Source organism: Acomys minous (assembly GCF_964271855.1).
Source record: "Acomys minous genome assembly, chromosome: 14".
Classification (NCBI taxonomy): Eukaryota; Metazoa; Chordata; class Mammalia; order Rodentia; family Muridae; genus Acomys; species Acomys minous.
The window spans coordinates 13,725,052-13,742,272 of NC_140496.1; the positions used below are offsets into that span (position 1 = coordinate 13,725,052).

General features: G+C 43.6%; 1 protein-coding gene and 1 long non-coding RNA gene across 4 annotated transcripts in view; one reads left to right on the forward strand and one right to left on the reverse strand.

Moving 5' to 3' along the window:
• WWOX (WW domain containing oxidoreductase) overlaps positions 1–17,221 on the reverse strand; it is a 918,103-nt gene that overhangs the window by 637,409 nt on the left and 263,473 nt on the right. For all 3 annotated transcript variants that reach the window (XM_084756913.1, XM_084756915.1, XM_084756914.1), the window contains one exon: positions 3,913–4,098. In XM_084756913.1, coding sequence (XP_084613039.1) covers positions 3,913–4,098 — 186 coding nt within the window. The remainder of the gene's footprint in view (positions 1–3,912; positions 4,099–17,221) is intronic.
• LOC311583384 lies at positions 2,264–16,867 on the forward strand. The gene is made up of 3 exons (XR_014774484.1): positions 2,264–2,399; positions 11,621–11,729; positions 15,906–16,867. It is a non-coding gene; the product is annotated as an uncharacterized lncRNA (long non-coding RNA).

Below are 17,221 nucleotides of genomic sequence, written 5' to 3' on the forward strand. Positions count from 1 at the left end.
ACAGTGATTTCTTGGTGGTAAGAGGTACAGACTAGAAAAAGCCATGCAAAGAGATTGAGATATCTGTTTCCGTAGTAACTCAGCATCCACTACCAGTGTTTGATGACAGCATCATCCCTCCAAGACGAGGAGCAGAGCTAGCAACAGATCTCTGTGTTGCACCTATCCACTGCCCCTCTGTCACTCACACTGACTGCCAGACATTTGTCTAAATGCTAGGCTGGGGGTTCATGGTGAGCAGACAGTGCCAGGATTAAAATGGAAACCAAATCCAGAATTTGGCAACTGAAGCCATGACTATGAGGCTAGAACTCAGAGCTAAGAGGCAAATGTCCCTTGTTACCAAAAAAAAAAAAAAAAAAAAAAAAAAAAATCCGTGTCCGAGTCTCGCTTGGAAGGTAACACTGACCATGAGGACCACCCTCGCAAAGTTCTTGGTCGCACATTTGTAGGTAGTGTCTCCTGCTGTAAGGATAGGCTCCCGACTTCATGACTGGGAGACACTGGGCAGGTTAAATTTACCTAGGTCATCTCTTGTTTCTTTAGTGCTGCAGATGGAGCACTGGGCCTCACCTACCCTAGAATCCTGAAGGACTCGCACGTTTATGTTGCCAATTCTTAAGGACGTAGGAAGGGTGGGCACACTTCTCATCCATCCATGCAGAAGTAAGTGAGGATCCAGGAATTGGGCCCTACTGGAAAGGCTGCTCAGGAGGCAGTGACGTAGCTCTTCGGGGCCAACTGTCCCCTATCTTCAAGTTGGGAGTCTGGTAAAGCCAAGGTCTGAGGAGTGTCCCTGCTACCCACTGAGAGGCAGCTGACACCTGCTCTCCAGACACTGGCTGGAGCCCCTGAGGAACCCCCGTCTTCTATCTCTTTACATGTGACTCTGTGTCAGCTGAAACGATTTTTAATCCCAACACTGAGATAACGAGAACGGACTTGCTTAGATAACAGCTAGCATTGTCTTAGGAGGAGAGATGAAGCCTCGTGGGAAGTACTGCACGTGTGTTTGCGACGAGACATGCGTGCCTCCATGTGTGGCTGTGTGGCTGCACATTTATGATGGGTGATTTTTCTCTGTGACTGGTAGGTGGGACTGGGATGTCTGTCTGTGACTCTGTGCGGTTTCTCGTGATTGTGTGTATGAATGTGTATACGAGACTGTGTGTGGTTGTGTGTGTGTGACTGGATATGATTATATAACTTTGTGGCTATATGTTGGTTTGTAGGCACTCGCGCACGTGTGTGTGTGTGTGTATGTGTGTGTGTGTGACTATATGTGTGTGACTGGGTATGATTGTACAAGTTTGTGGCTATATGTTGGGTTTTTTTTTTTCTGATTGTGTTTATGTGTCTGAGAGTCTGCATATGTGAGGCTGTGATGGGGCATGATTGTATGTGGCTGTCTGTGCAGTTGCATTGTGGGATTATGTGTCTGAGACTCTACACACGTGAGACTGTGCGGAGGGATTGGGCATAGGACTCTGTGAGGCTCTATGTGTGACTGGGTGTATGTAACTGTACGTGTGTGACTGTGTCCCTGACTATGATATCAGTCTGTCACTGCACACTACTGAGGCTGTTTAGAGCTGCGCAACCAGAGCTCTGCTCCTTTCATTCTATTTTAATTGTTATCTGAAAAATTTTCACAGCGAGGAAGCCAACTTCCCATTTCATTATGATATATTCTAGACAGGCAGAAACTCAATTCACTCGCTCAGACTCCAGATAAGTAAGTAAAACACCATGAAGATAGAGAGTGGTTAATAAATATTTCGCCTGAGGGCATCCAGTACAATATTTTCTGCAAACATAGGACTTTATTTTTTCCCCTAACAGGGGGTCTTGACTCCAACGAAGAGATTCTGCCAAGGTTTATGGAGGTAATTAGATATCAACACTTGTGTTTTATAATGTGGTTTTAGGCTTTGGGTCTTTTAGTAGTGAGCCAGTGCTGTCTGTGTGCCCGGCATCCATGCTTGCTCTCTGGAGCTTAGGGACACAACAAAAGAGTAATAAACAGTTCGCCTTGTAGGAATTAATATTTTGTAAGAATGTTAATAAGAAGAAACCGGGCAACAGGAGCCAGCCAGCACACAACGTGCAGGCCTTGCACACACATGTCAGTTAGGCCTTGCTAGAAATGACAATGGATCTCATTCAGGAGACCTAGTAGGTCTTTCCTGTCCAAACTTATCTTTAAAATGACATTAGGATTTGGATCTCCAAGTAGGCAGGCAGGAATGACACTGTGGTTACAGCGAGAACAAAGGCGTCCCAGGAAGCCGCATCTGAGACAGAGGTTTGCCGAGGGAGGTGAGCAGCTGACACCCCCACACCACCTCCCATTAAATACCGGCTCATTTAAACATATCCCGTGGTGCCCTCCACATCTGGTAAGCGATGGAGGCTGGCAGATTTATTTCTAAAGCTCTCTCTCCTGCCTGCCCCCCTTCACTGCTTTGCGGGGGCCACTCCCTTTCTTTCACGAACCTGGTGTGATTTGCAAAGATGAACCCGGCCAGATTTTGTGACTACCTAATTACGAGATGTTTCGTGTCTTCTCTCACGGGGAAGGATTATTACCCGCGTTTCCTTTTCATTGAGGCCATCATAAATTTAAACTGGCAAGAGTAAATCTGTCTGCGGTGTGTCACTTACACCATAAGCCCCTGTGTTTGGGAGTGATAAAGGGTTCAAGCTAACCCTTGGCTGGTCCCTCTCTTAAAAGTCCCAACGGTTACATTTTATGGAAGTATGATTAAAAAAATAATAATAAGCTGTATTCTGGGTCACCAAAACATTTCAGGACTTGAGATGGAGAAGAAGAGGGAGAAAATAGTCCTCGACACATATTTATTTATTTATTTATTTATTTATTTATTTATTTATTTTGAGCTACTTTCCTAAGGAGGCAAAGCTCCCCCTACCCCCAACACCAAGAACACAGAGAAAAGAAGTCTCCCTCACAAGCTGTAAATCTTGCCTTGACGGCCCTGAAAATCCTTTGTCTATTCTCAGCACTTCTCTTAGAAACAGTTAGTTGTTTATCTAACTCTTGCACAAATATGTTGAAAACACGACGATGTTTTCAGATGTCTTTTCCGTCGATTGAATAGTCTAATGGCAATCAGAAAGAAACGCCATCTGATGTGTAAATTGAAATTCTAACCGAAAGAGGCACGGCCAGATTTCCAATACACGCTAACTACAGTCCTTCCCTCTCTGCAATTACGCTGCTAATGTCTGCATTGAATTCCCTAATTTCTCATTATAAAACAATTGGATTTCATCTCGCGGCCTTTAACTGCATTGTTTCCCCTGCTAGAATAACTGCACATTCCTCTCGGTGAGACTTTGAAGTTGTTGAATTACAAATCAATAAAGGTCATGCCATTCAGATTTAATCAATTATTATTCCATCTCTGAGTGAAATCAATGGGGAGCCTAAGGTATAATTGTAAACTCACTCTATATTGCTCTGGACAGTTCCCCCCCCAAAACAATGCCCCATGATCAAACATGTGGAAGGATCTAGAAAAGTTAATGAAGCCAGGTTGTGCACATTCATGTTTCTCATGGGGAGACTTATTTGTGTGTGTGTGTGTGTGTGTGTGTGTGTGTGTGTCTGTCTGTCTGTCTGTCTGTCTGTCTGTCTGTCTGTCTGTGTTTGCTAGTATCTGCAGAGACCAGAAGAGGGTGTTGGACCCTCTGCAGTTGGGGTCACAGGTGGTTTTGAGTCACCTGGCCGAGGGTCTGGGAACTGATTTTGTGTTCTCTGTAAGAGCTTTTGAAATGCTGCGCCCTCTCTCCCCTCATCAAAATTATTTTCAGTTGGAGTCTTGGAAAGAAATTCAGATGGTTAGACAAAGAGGCAAGTGGAAAATATCAAATCAAATTCAAGCTCACCTGTGGGACTCAGAAGAGACCACAATGACACGGGCAGGGGCCGAGCGACACAAAACATCCTGCAGGAGTTGGACAAGGTAGAAGTGTCCCAGGTGGTTCACCTGGAAGGTCGTCTCCAAGCCATCTTTTGTGAGGTTCCAGGGTAGAGCAAAAGTCCCAGCATTACACACAAGCACATGAAGAGGCCTGCACAAGGAAATAGACAACATCAGGCACAAATCAATGGTCGAAAACGAGGCGCCATCCACATCCACTTAGAACCATCCCATTTCTCAGGGTTTTCAAGATGCCAACCAGTGAGAGATGAGATAGGCCAGGATGTTACATCACTCTGAAGGGGCCATTACCTCAGGGTACCAGCAACGAGAAGTTCCCAAGACAAGAAATCAGGCTAACCCAGAACCATAGGGGTGGGAAAGGGTGGGGGTGGCTCACTGGAGCTGGAGCATAATGTCTCCAGTTAACACGGCTCTCTAACACAAACAATTACTACCTCTTTTATGTTCAATCAAAATAGCCCACCAGATAGCCCGGGAGAAGTTTATTAATCTACTTTCTTAAAAAAAAAAATAGATGCACTACAAGAAAGGCTGACACTGGGGCCTAATGCTTAGTGGGTACTATACAAACGCATCAAAGGGAATGTGTTCTGTTTATAGAAAAAGTCACATATTACTTGAATACATTCCTCTTAGGGCTGGAGGCATACCTCAGTAGAATGCTTCCCTAGCATGAACTTAGACTTAGGTTCCATCCCCAGCACCAGATACAGGAAGCGTGTACATAAGCCTAACACTCATGAGGTGAAGGCAGGAAGAGCAGGGGTTCAGGGTCTGCTTTTACTATGAAGCGAGTTCCAGGCTAGCCTTGGGTACATGAGATCCTGTCTCAATGTGTGTGCACATGCACACACATATGTATGTATCTTCCTATGAGATTCAGATGAAATCTGAACTGGATATAAACGAGCCCGGGGATAAGTAAGAAGAGATGTGCTATAAATGAAAATTTAATAATAAAAGTAACCCTTTCAGCTCATTGAAAGCCAAAATGCTAATATACATTTTACTTAAAAGAAGTCCAAATGAACAGATGCTACACAATGTCAGATTTTCAAGGCTCTCTACTGTATTTATAATCGAAACATAAAAGGAACAAAACCAGCTCACTAAATGGGGGAAATTGTCCTGTGGAGTAGGAAGTATGCAAAGAGGACACAGCCAACAGCACAATAACAAGCAAATCCATTTTGTTTTTTAATCCATTATGAAGCAAAACATATTATAGGATGTCATACATATGGGGGGGGCAGAATGATGCTTGGGCAAGCCGAGAAAAGCTTAGGATTGGGGAAAACCTTAGGACGCCAGGAAAATGAGGAGGAAGCTCCTACAGCCACTCTCAGAACTGGTCTGGAGACACCTTGGCTTCAGACTTTTTGGCTCCTGGAACCGTGAGAAACTATGAATTTGTTGCTTTAAGTGACCCACATTGTGGTGATTTGCCTTAGGAAATCAACAGTTTCCGGGACACTCACCTAAGGAAAGAGTCCAAGTGTGCACATAAAGATGGGTAATGATTACACAGATGAACAGAACGTATTAGAATTAGCTATGGAACTAGAAGACACCCATGCGTGACCCTCAGTAGGAGAATGGATAAACACACAACAGTGAATTCAAAGGCTCCCAGACTTTACCAGATGAAACGAAAAGGCGGGAAACAAAGGTCACCATGTGTGATTATGTGTGTCATAAAGCTTTCTCCAAAAAAGGAAAACGCCAACCCAAGTGTGTGGCTCACATCTGTCTTCTCAGCACCAAGGCTGAGGCAGGTGCCAACATGAGCCACCAAGTGAACTCTAGACCAGCCTGGCCTACACAGTGCAACCCTGTCTCAAGAAACCCAAACCAAGGCTGTCAAGATGGCTCAGTGGATGAAAACCTTGTCACCGACTCAGAAGTCCTGAGTCGATCCATAGGACCCACTTGGTCTTGGTCTTCCCACACATCAGCCTTGGTACACACACACACACACACACACACACACACACACACACACACACACCTGAGGGAATGCACATAAATAAATACATGTGATAATAACATAAAATCAAAACAAAACCAAAAGCAGGGAAAATGGGATTTTTCTATATGCCGTCACTCAGTAAGAAAGTATAGAAAAGCATTAGCTGTAGGCATGGAGGACATGGTTTGACTTGTTTTCCCCTCTAGGCTTTGATAGCACATTGTTTTTTTCTAATCTCGAGCTATAATTCACAGCCCAAACAACTCATCTGAGGTGCACAGTTCAGGGGCTTTAGTGTGTGTGTTCTATGTTGAATATATATATGGGTTGTATCCCATCACTGTATTCTAAGTTTACAACAATTGTTACAACAATAAAGTGACTCATTGCCAATTACATGGCACCCACCCCCATATACAACAAACACACTTTCTGCTCTATGGAGTTGTCTAACACGATCATCCCATGTTAGTGTGTGTGTTCTGAGTTGAATATGTATGTGTTGTGTCCCATCACTGTATTCTAACTTTGCAACAATTGTAACTACAATAAAGTGACTCATTGCCAATTGCATGGCACCCACCCCCATATACAACAAACACACTTTCTGCTCTACGGAGTTGTCTAACACGATCATCCCATGCAAGTGGGATGGATGGCATGTGGTCCTTTATGACTCTCTTCTTTGCCTGGGCAGACTGCTTCAAGGTTTCAAACTGCCCACCCTCCTATGCCTGAGATGTGCTCTGCTGTATGCACAGACGGCATCTTTTTCATCTGTTCATCCGCTGATGGGCATTTGGGTCGCTTGGAGTGTTGGGCTGATGTGAATATCACTGCTACAGACAGACGTTGCTTTGCCAGCTCTTCTGGAGACGCATTTGTTTATTTCTCTTGGGTATGTACTTTCAAATGGAATCGTTGGCTCAGAGCATAATGCTGTGTTTAACTTATGAGGAAGAATCAACTGCTGTCCAGAGTAGGATATGTCACTCAATTCCCCTGGCCATGCATTACACATCTGTATCTTGTGGCATTTCATCATCTGCCTTTTCTTTTCTTTTTTAAGTTATTTTTGGAGAGTAAAATAGAATTACAATGTTTTCCTTTTTCCCTTTCCTCCTTCTAAACCACCCCCATATGCCCTTCCTTGTTCCTCCTTTTTCTATTAATTGTTGTTATATACATACATAACACACACAATACACATACATAATACATACAAACATGCATCCATACATATATACGCACATACACATATCCTAAATACACAAATATAACCTGTTCAGTCTCAGTTTATATAAAGTTACTTATACGTATGTTTTTAGGGCTGACCATTTACTATAACCAACTGGTGTGCCCTTCCCTGGAAAAGATAATTTCTCCTGTTTTCAGCATTCCTTGGTTGTTTGCAGTTCTTTGTGTAGGGCTTGAGGCCATTGGTCTTTCTCCCATCCACGTTAGCATGTCAGTTGCTGTTGTCCTTGTTCAGCTCCAGTTTGACAGTCACACTGGTGAGTTGTCATGTGCAAGCTTCTAGAACTCCCTTATCGCCCAGCTCTTACAAACTTTCGGCCCCTCCTCTACTATGGTCCCCAAATTGCCCTAGCAATGAGAGATCACTCAGTGTGGTTTACATCTGCATTTCTCTCCTGGCCAAATGGTACTCAGAATATTTTCATGTGCTCATTGGAAGGTAGCATATTTTCTTGGGAGAAATACAGGTTCAGTTTCTATGTCCACTTCAGAGCTAGCAGTTTTATCTTCTTATTGTTGAATTATGAAAGTTCTTTATATGTGATGGATGATACCCTTTCAAGCTATACAGTTTTCAAATATTCCCCTCATTGTATAGATTGTCTTCATGCCTTCTTTATGGTTTCATTTACAGCCCCAAAGTTATAATTTTAGTGAATTCTCATTTTGTTTTGTTTTTAATTCCTCTTTTGTCCCTTGTGCTTTTTGAGGTTGGGCTTATGAAATCATTATTTATTTTAATATCGTAGAGATATTGTGATTCTATGTTTACTTCTGGGATGTAGTAGTTTGGGCTTTTATATTTAGGTCACTGATTCCTGTTCATCTAACTTTTGTATGTGGTGCATGAATGCAATCCAGCTTTACTATTTTGTAGTGGGTACCCAGTGGCTCTAGAACTGTTTATGGAAAAGACTATTTTTTACCCACCGACTTATTCTGGCACCAGGGTTTGAAAGCCCAGTCATGTACGGGTTCGATTCTGGAATCCCAACTCTAGTCAGTTCTCCAAATCCATGGTCATGACATACTATGCTTTTAATTACTGGGAAACGGGAGGCTTAACACTTTTGTTTCTGTCCTCCATACATCTGTTCAGTGTCCTCTTTATTCTCATGTGAAGTTCAAGACCAAAACTCTAGTTTTAGAGGAAACTGAATTCATAGTGTAGATCAACTTGAGGGATGCTGATAGCTACACGACACCCCATCTTCCAACCCACAACATGGGTTGTGTCTGTATTCATTTGAGGGCCCTTTAATTTCTCCCAACAACATTTCATACATTCAAAAGCCTAAGTTTTTCACATTGTGTTAAATTCATTTGCAAGTTTCAAAACTGCTCCTTTATTTTCTCCCTTCTGATGTTACTGCAAACAGAATGGTTTCTGTCAATCCTTTTTGGAGGTGCCATTGCTTCCACCCAGAAACAAACTCACTTCTGCATATTGAACAGTCACGCTGAAATCCAGCTGAACCTAGCCGTGAGTTTAATACTTTTCAAATGTGTTTTCTTAGGGTTTTATACATGCAAAACGATTTCATCTGCAAGGAAGGCAGTTTTGATTTCTCTTTTCCAATCTGGATGGGTCCTGGCTGTTGACAGGCCTGCCTTGTTTCTGGCTGTTAGGGGGGGAAATCACTCAAACTTTCAGTGTAAGGATATCAGCTGTGCACTCTCTGTCGGTGCCACTGATGAGGGGGAGAAATGGCCGTTACTACAACTCTACTGAGTATCTCTTAAAACTTATTTATTTTTATTTTATGTGCACTTGTGTTTTGCCTACATGTATGTCTGTGTGAGGGTGTCAGATCTTCAAGTTATAGACATTTAAGAGCAGTCAGTGCTCTTAACTGATGAACCATCTCTCCAGCTCCGAGTGTATATACATACATACATACATACATACATACATACATACATGCATACATAATTTATTTTTAATCAAGGAAGAATATTGCTCTCTTTACTATGATTTTTCTTTATTTCTCCAAATGACTCTTTATTCTTCTGATTTGCACTTCTTCCATTGATAGATTTCTGAATATTTAACATTGAATCCCTTAATAGTTAGTATACAATCCTTTTTTGTACATTATTGCGTTTAATTCACCAGTATTTTGTCAAAGACTTTGTCTGCTCTATGCGATGCAAGTCTGTCATTTTCTTTTCTTTAGAAGACTTCGCTTTTGGCGCCTAGCTAACACTGCCTTTCTCCAGTGAGTTTGGAACCGTTCCCTCCTCTTCTATGGTTTGGCAAGTGTATAAAGAACTGATAGTAGAGTTTGGTTAAACGCTTAGTGGAGAGCATGCACAGCACAAGTAGAGAGAAGTAGATTTGATAGATCACGTTTTTAAGTACTCATGAAATCTCATTATCACGGGGCAATCTGGATCTTGTTAAGAGATCATGGTATTCGTTTCTGTTGCTTGATCTATTTTCCAACTTTACCGCCACTTAAAAATAGGCATGGCGAAGTGGTTGTAGTCAGCCGGGCTTCTCTGGGATAACTCCTTTTCATATACAGCGTGCACCGTGGCTGTCAATCAACGGCTCCAAACGGGGCTGTGACTCTCTGAAGACTGCAGTTGGGGGCTTTGAGGCATCAACTCCCCACTCTGTGCACCAGGCCTGGTTCACACCAAAGCAGAGATCTGTGCCTGGGAGGCTTTGCAGAAAGGTGGCATCTTTGGGAATGATTCTGGAGGGATGGTGAAGGTACGGACGCGTATTATTATGATCTGAGCTCCTTTTTGGTTATAACTTCAACCCCCTATCTTGTGCTGGGGTTGTGTTGACCATGGAGTAGCCATTGGCTGAGAATCTTGGCTACACAGCTTGTTTAACTTTCAGGATAACCTTGGATGGCATTCTTTCTACTTGCCATGTTCTGACAGGAAGACAGGAGGCATTGCATTATTATAGAATTAGTAATATAATTAGAGGCGACTTTCCTCAGGTCAGAATTCAAATATCCGAATCAACAAAAATAAGTGAGCAAACAATTAAATGAATAAGAACAAGAAGAAAGGTGGTCCTGGAATGCCGCCCGCAGCCTCAGGGCTGTGAATCTAGGCCCCAGCAGCAGAAGCCATATAGGAACATTGAGAATTCGGGGCACAGAGCCAAACCGGCATAAAGGAGTGCTGGGAGTGGGCCTTTAAGGGTTACACAGCCGGGTCCTGCTTCCTGCCCTATTCTCTGCTTCCTGCTGACCAGCTTCAAGCAATATGGATTGACCTGCTCCCTGTACCGTGCCTTCTCTGACCTTATGGAATGAAAGTGCACTGTTGCAGGGAGTCCACAGGAATCCCTCCAGTTGCTTCTGCCCGGCATTTTGTCACAGCTACGAGTAACTAACAGTATCAAACTGGGATGGATAGACCCAAGCGTTGACATTCTTGCCTAGGACAGTTATTTTTTCAGCTGGTTCAGAGCCAGTTAGTGAGCCTATGCGAACCTGTTTCCTCCTCTTCTATGAACCGGGACGGCAGACCAGAGCTGGCCAGGTGACAGTGAGCAGAGCCCCAGTATCTTACCAGCCAGGGGGAGTAAATGGAGGCTCCCTTTATCTGCACACCATTCCCTTTTATCCACAAAAGAAAATCTAGCTCCGTGAATACTTGTCTCTGGAACATTTGAGACCCTGTGACCACGGCAGATTTTAATAGTACACCTTCTTGATGGCCACAGGTCCTCTACTGGGCGCGTTTATTCTTGTCTTGCTGTGTCCCCAGGAATGGAAACCCACCGAAGACCTTAGCCTAGACGCACGGAGGCCTCGGGAGACACGACACACTCTCACTACACCGCCACCCCCTTCATTAATGTTAATTGCACAACACCAGAGGCAAAATATGTACCCAGCACCTAAACCATGTCACCTCTATTAATTAAAAACAGGCTTATGGAATATGAAACCATAATGTGCTTGACTTTTTTTTTTAATTATGAGGGTACCTAATTGGCTTGTACAAAAGGAAAAGTATTCTTTTAGCTTTCCTTTAATGAGGTTTTTATTATTCAAATGGTACATTTTACTCAATTTAACTAAAAGCCACTGCAATTCAAAAGAGTCTCGGGTGATGAATATTTACAGGCCATCAAAGAAAAGTCTTGGATCAAACTATGAAGAGGGGATGAAAATAAAGGCAGCATCAGTGGAGCCCAAAGCAAAGTCAGGATCAAACTGTGAAGACAGGATGGAAAGGAAGACAGCACCCATGGAGCCCAGAATAGATGTTATTAGTCAGCACCTTAGGGGGACATTTTGTCCCCAGGTGGGTTCTGACCTGGGAATGGTGACGGGGAGCAGAAAGGACTGCCAGCCATGTCCAGGCCCGGAAACTTGGACAAGGAGTAACCTGCCTGCTCTCTGGTCTGCCTATGGAAAACCTGCCCCCTTCTCTCTCTCATGAGCAGACCCTGCAAGTCATGCAGCTGTGGTGAGGATGGTGATGAAGAACAGCAGCCCCCTCTACCCGGCAGTCAGCCTACGGAGCAGAAAACAACCCCCCCCCCCACTTCCCAGGTATGTGGAGTCCTAATGAGGAGCTAGCGGCAGCTCTGTTGGTACCCTTCAGAGTGACAGTGAGGCTTCCTGACCATGAAGACAGGCTCTGAGTAGCCGAGTTTAACTGGTGCCTTCTCCCAAAAAAGAGAGTTGTACTGGAACAACCAGCAGAAAGGGTGGGGTCCTATCCGGAGGCTGTTGCTAACCTATAAGGAACAGCTGAGCTTGCTTTGGCTCCTTGCCCCTTTAGCTCCCAAGAGCCCCGCCTGCTGCCTGCCCTAATTTCAGACATTCTCTCTCTGTCGGGTCATACCTGCTGTGCACTAGCTTCATCAAATCCTGCAGACAGGGCTGGGGAGGACGGCTTGGTTGGGAAAGCAACTGCTGCTTGGGCTTTGGGGATTGAGTTTTTATTCTTATATAACCCAAGGGTTGGGGAACCCAGGCCACAGTCCTGTGAGTTTATTATAATCCTCGGCTCTGGGCAGGCAGAGACAGGAATGCCTTCAGGGCGTACTGGCCAGCCAACCTAGCCTACTTGGTGATGTCCATGTCCGTGCCTCAAGAAAAATGTGGTGATACCATCCGGATGTGAAGCGCCCATTGTACTCATGAACTCACTGCAGCTATTATCACCTGCTCAGGACCTGTACAAGACCAAGCGAACAAGGTCACCTGACCCTCCAACAGAGAGCACTAAGTGGATTTAGTGAGTAATAAAACAGAAAATCCAAAGGTGAGAGTGGTGCATGTTTTGGGGTGTGCTGAAAAAATAGGAGAGGAGAATTAAGGTAGATAGAACCGTGATACATGATACACATGAAAGAAAACATCAAAGAATAAGAAGATGATGTTTTGAAAACTGAACAGAACCCGAGGAACAAGACCCAAGGCTGCCCTCTAGCCTCGACTTTCTCTCACACACATTAAACAGGGGAAAATCACTGATGGAGGGAAAAGAGTGGAGAAAAGAAAGGGAAGGAAACAAAGAAAGACAGAGAGAGAGGCAGGAAGGCTGAAAAGACAAAGAGCCACTTGATGTTGGAGCAGTTTTGAGTTGTAACAGACAACCCTCTGTCCGTTCATCCACTTTAGTTTTGAAATGTATGTGTCATTCTCTTTCTCTGCCTCAAACACAACTGCCACTGCCAAGCTAACTGAACGCTGTCTCGTCACTGCGTGGAATCTTCCAGCTCTGACTATATAATGCATTGCCACCATCCCCTTCTCCCAAGGGCTGCTCTGAAGACTCTTGTGCCCTTGGCCATTTCTTTGCCCTTGATGCTCAGCTTAAAGCCTAGTAGGCTCCTTCTTTTAAGGTTCTTATAAGCTTTGTCTAGACCTTTGACAAGGTCAGCTAGCTAGGACTAACAGAAAGGCAAGAAGGAAGAAGGAAGAAGGAGGAGGAAGAAGAGGAGGAGGAGGAGAAGAAGAAGAAGATGACAATGGCCAATGACAACAAGGTTGTTAGATTCACTGTCAATAAAAAAGAAGCACAACACTGGAAATCTGGATACCCAAGAAGTTCTCTGGCTTTTAAGTCCTCACTGAAAGTCAGGCCACCAGTGATGGCAATTCTGAGTAGAGCCAATCCCATCTATCCTCAACACACCCACTACTTGTCCCAAGTATTCCATTTAAGTCTGACTGTCCAGGGAGCCCCCTTACCAGTCCCTAGGTATAAGTGAGCCACACACAGCACACCCTCATATTTATTGTAAATTAAAAAATAATTTTCTAAGGTGTAGCATGTCCCAGGTGTCCGTTCCCACACTTTTTCACACTTTCTACTATGTTCCACAGTTTGTCTGTGCTGGTAGACAGCATTTTCCAGAAAGGTAAATCTGTCTTCACAGGGCATTGGCATTGGGGATGAAGAAATGGATCAACAGTTAGGAGCAGTCGCTGCTTCTACAGAGGATCTGGGTGCAATTCCCAGCATCCAAACTGGGTAATTCATTCTTCATAACTCCAGCTATAGGGCACCAGACAGCCTCTCTTCTGCCTCCATAGGCACCTGTACTCACAAGCACATAAATGCGCGCGCACGCGCACACACACACACACACACACACACACACACACACACTCATAATAAAAACGAGCCTTTAAAAATAAGTGTATATCTGAATGCATGCACTGGAAGCAAGGCTATATCCATATGGTGTTTGGTCCCTGCATGATTACCTAGCTATCTTTGTAAATATACTACCTGAAAATGACTTAAGTTGGTGAACACAAGTGACCAATAAAGAAAGTCATTATGCTCTAGACACAAAATTGCTACATCTTGACTCCAAAACCCCCAGAAGGCCCAGAATGTCAACTGTGAGAAAGGAGAACAGAGCCTTAAAGGATTCTCAGAGCAGAAGAAGCCACCGCCATGGGGAGGTGACTCATAGTAACGGTGCAAAAATGACATTTTTAGCATGTCCCACAAATGAAGTGAGATTTTCTAGGTTAAGAGCCACCCTTCTAGAAGGTCTAACAATTGTGACTCTGCAGGATCCCATTTCAGAACAAACAAAAGAACGGCCTAAGTGGAATGCAACGCAAAAGGAAATATATTCCATTTCCTTCTAGAAACAGACTGTCATACCATCTGGGGTACCGCTCAAGTGAGCTACAAGAATTCATACTATTTGGAAATACTGTGAAATCCGATGCAAAGGGCATACGGAGCTGTGTTCCATTAAGAAAACCACTTGGCAGCCTTACCTCGTAACGCGCTTGTGCTCTCCCAAAGAAGGAAGGGCTGAGGACTGTATAGCATTACAAGGTGGGTCCGTGCTTAAATTAACATGGCTAGTTTGGTCTGAACTCAAGGGAGGCAGCACAAACTTGGCCATAGGAGTTATCTTCTTCTACAGCTGCCTCCACCCAGTCGAAATTCTCCACGCTTCTGGAACCTGCCCAGACCACAGCTATGTGGTGTGCATGTAATAGGCTCAGTTCATGAACAATTTGGAGGAATATACAAGAGATTTTTTTTAAATTTTGTATTGTATAATGCATTGGATAAATATGTAACTGGTTTGTCAAGGTTGCAACTTGAAAGACGGTCTTACAAAAGATTTCTTTCAACTCTTGGTAGCATTAAGTCTTATATCATAGGATGCCGAAGCACCAATTTTGTACAAATCCAGATGTGACATTCATTTGGTTTGATTTGAGAAGACTTGCATTATCATAGAATTGCTACTATGGGCAATATTTAGAAAGAACAGGCAAGTAGTGCGTACCTTCTTCCACAGGAAATAACTGCCATTATATTGAGGGGGTGAAAGAAAACCATGGTCTCTATTTTAAAAGTGTGTGTGTGTTGATAATATTTTCATGAGAGAATTCTTTTGATTGGTACAATTCCAGGATGCCAGAGAGGTTAAACTATGTTAAACAGAAAACATATTTTTCAGCTTGGGTCGGCCTCTCATCAGTAGAGTGGATCTTAGAAAAGTTAATTTAGACTTCTGACTTTCAGATGCATCTCCTGTAGAAGGGGATAGCCATGCCCAGATCATCTGATGTTTGTGAGAATTGAAAAACTGTGTACAGGGTCTGGAGAGATGGCCCAATGGTTAATAGTGTCTACTCCTCTTCCAGAGGACTTTAGTTCCGTTCCCAGCACTCACGGGCAGGAGGCTCACAGCTGCCTATAACCCCACCTCCTTGGGAATCCAGTGGCTTCTTTTGGTCTCCTGGGGGCACTCCACCTATGTGTTTCTGCTGGCCCCAGACATACACATAATAAAGGACAATAAAAATAAGTCTTATGAAAAGTATATAGAACATTTCTGCCACCGCCCTTGATGGAGAGACTTGCTCAGTTTCCTGTTCCTTAGACCTGGGCCTCCACTTTGGGGGAGATGGTACCCATCAAGAATGCACACACACAAAATACAGCTGCTCTCCACATTTACTAGATTGGTCCCAGTGCCCTCACTCGGAGTTTCTGTAAGAGTGCCTTCTCTATAAACAGGGAAGAAAAGAAAGCATGTGAAGCATAACCGTAACACCAAGACCAGCTTGGGTGGTCAGTGGTCTTCAGCTGTGCTTTGGGTGGGTCACGGCCCTAAAGATGATGTCAAGAATCTGACGGACACCATCGGGCATTCACACAGTAATTAACCAGGAGTGGATTCTGCTGTCACAGTAACTTAGTTACGCTTAATTAATATTTTCTTTTTATTTCAGCTGGAATAGAGGAAACAATCCGAACAGTCACCAGGAGGAGAACAAGGCTCTGGCTCTGTCCCCTGGAGACCGATGAGAATTTTTCATTTCATGCACCATTTGCAACTTCTTAGAGTAGATTCTGGAACATCAGTACAGACACTTAGCGGAAAATGAAAACACTCTTGTTTTGGTTATTTTCTTAAATTTTTGCCTCGTGTCCATTATCTTGATTATATTTTCCTTTCCCATCATCCCGGGCCCGGCAGTGAAATCTCAACCTCATTGATTCTAAAGCAGGGGTGTAAAACACCATAACACCCGCATCGTCCCCAACACAGTTTTCTAGGCAAAAGGCATCGATTTGATAATTGTGCACTTAGCTGGATTGGCCTGATATCTACAGCACAGGCCTGACGGTCTGGTGCAGATTCTAGCAATTTCCAAACCTGCCCTCTGCACTTAAGCACTTTACTGTCCTGTGTTCCTGCTTCCAAGGAATATTTAATAAAGTGGAAAATCAATGCTCAGCACAATTGGGACAAGCACAGAGGGAAGGATGAGGAACAGCAGCCTGGACCACTCACAGCATCTTGCCGGCACATTTGAACACAACTCCCACAGACTGGGGAAAAGGCACTGCCATCAAAAGTCTTTCTTGGTGGACCCCCATGGGTTCCTAGGGACAAAGGAATTGTGGTGTCTTCCTAAGGAATTTTACTTATAACATGAAACTCTCCTGGGAGGTCACACTGGGCAACAGTAAATTCCACAACTCAACTCAAAGAACACAAGTATCATTTGCATTAGTAAGAGGGAGGAAGCTAGCAGATGAAGCAGGCTGGGCTGGCATGCTTCTGGGAGGAAAGGCAGTTCCCCATAAGCCCCATTTTTCCAATACCCAATACCCAATACCCAATACTTGAAATCCCCTAAAATAATACCAGAATCCCCTTTCCTCAAGGTAAACTGCAACCTTTAAGCATTTTACTTTATTGCCAAGTGAGAAAAATAAAAGTGATGATCAAATAACTAGATTTCCACAGCATGCATTAGCAGTCTCCATTAAAAGTACATTTTGTGGATATAAAGTGATATTAATAAAAATAATCCATTATTTATAAACTCCTGGTGACATTACGGATGGGTAAATTCTGGTGAAAATTAATAAGATAGGTACACTTATTTAAAAAAACATACTTATAGCATAGTTGAAAAAATACTGGTTAATGAATTCATTAGCATGACGTAAGAGGGTTTATTTAATACACACTCTGTGTTGTTCTCATGTGGACAGAGGGGATGATTTAATAAGGGAGGCAGAGATGAACTTATAT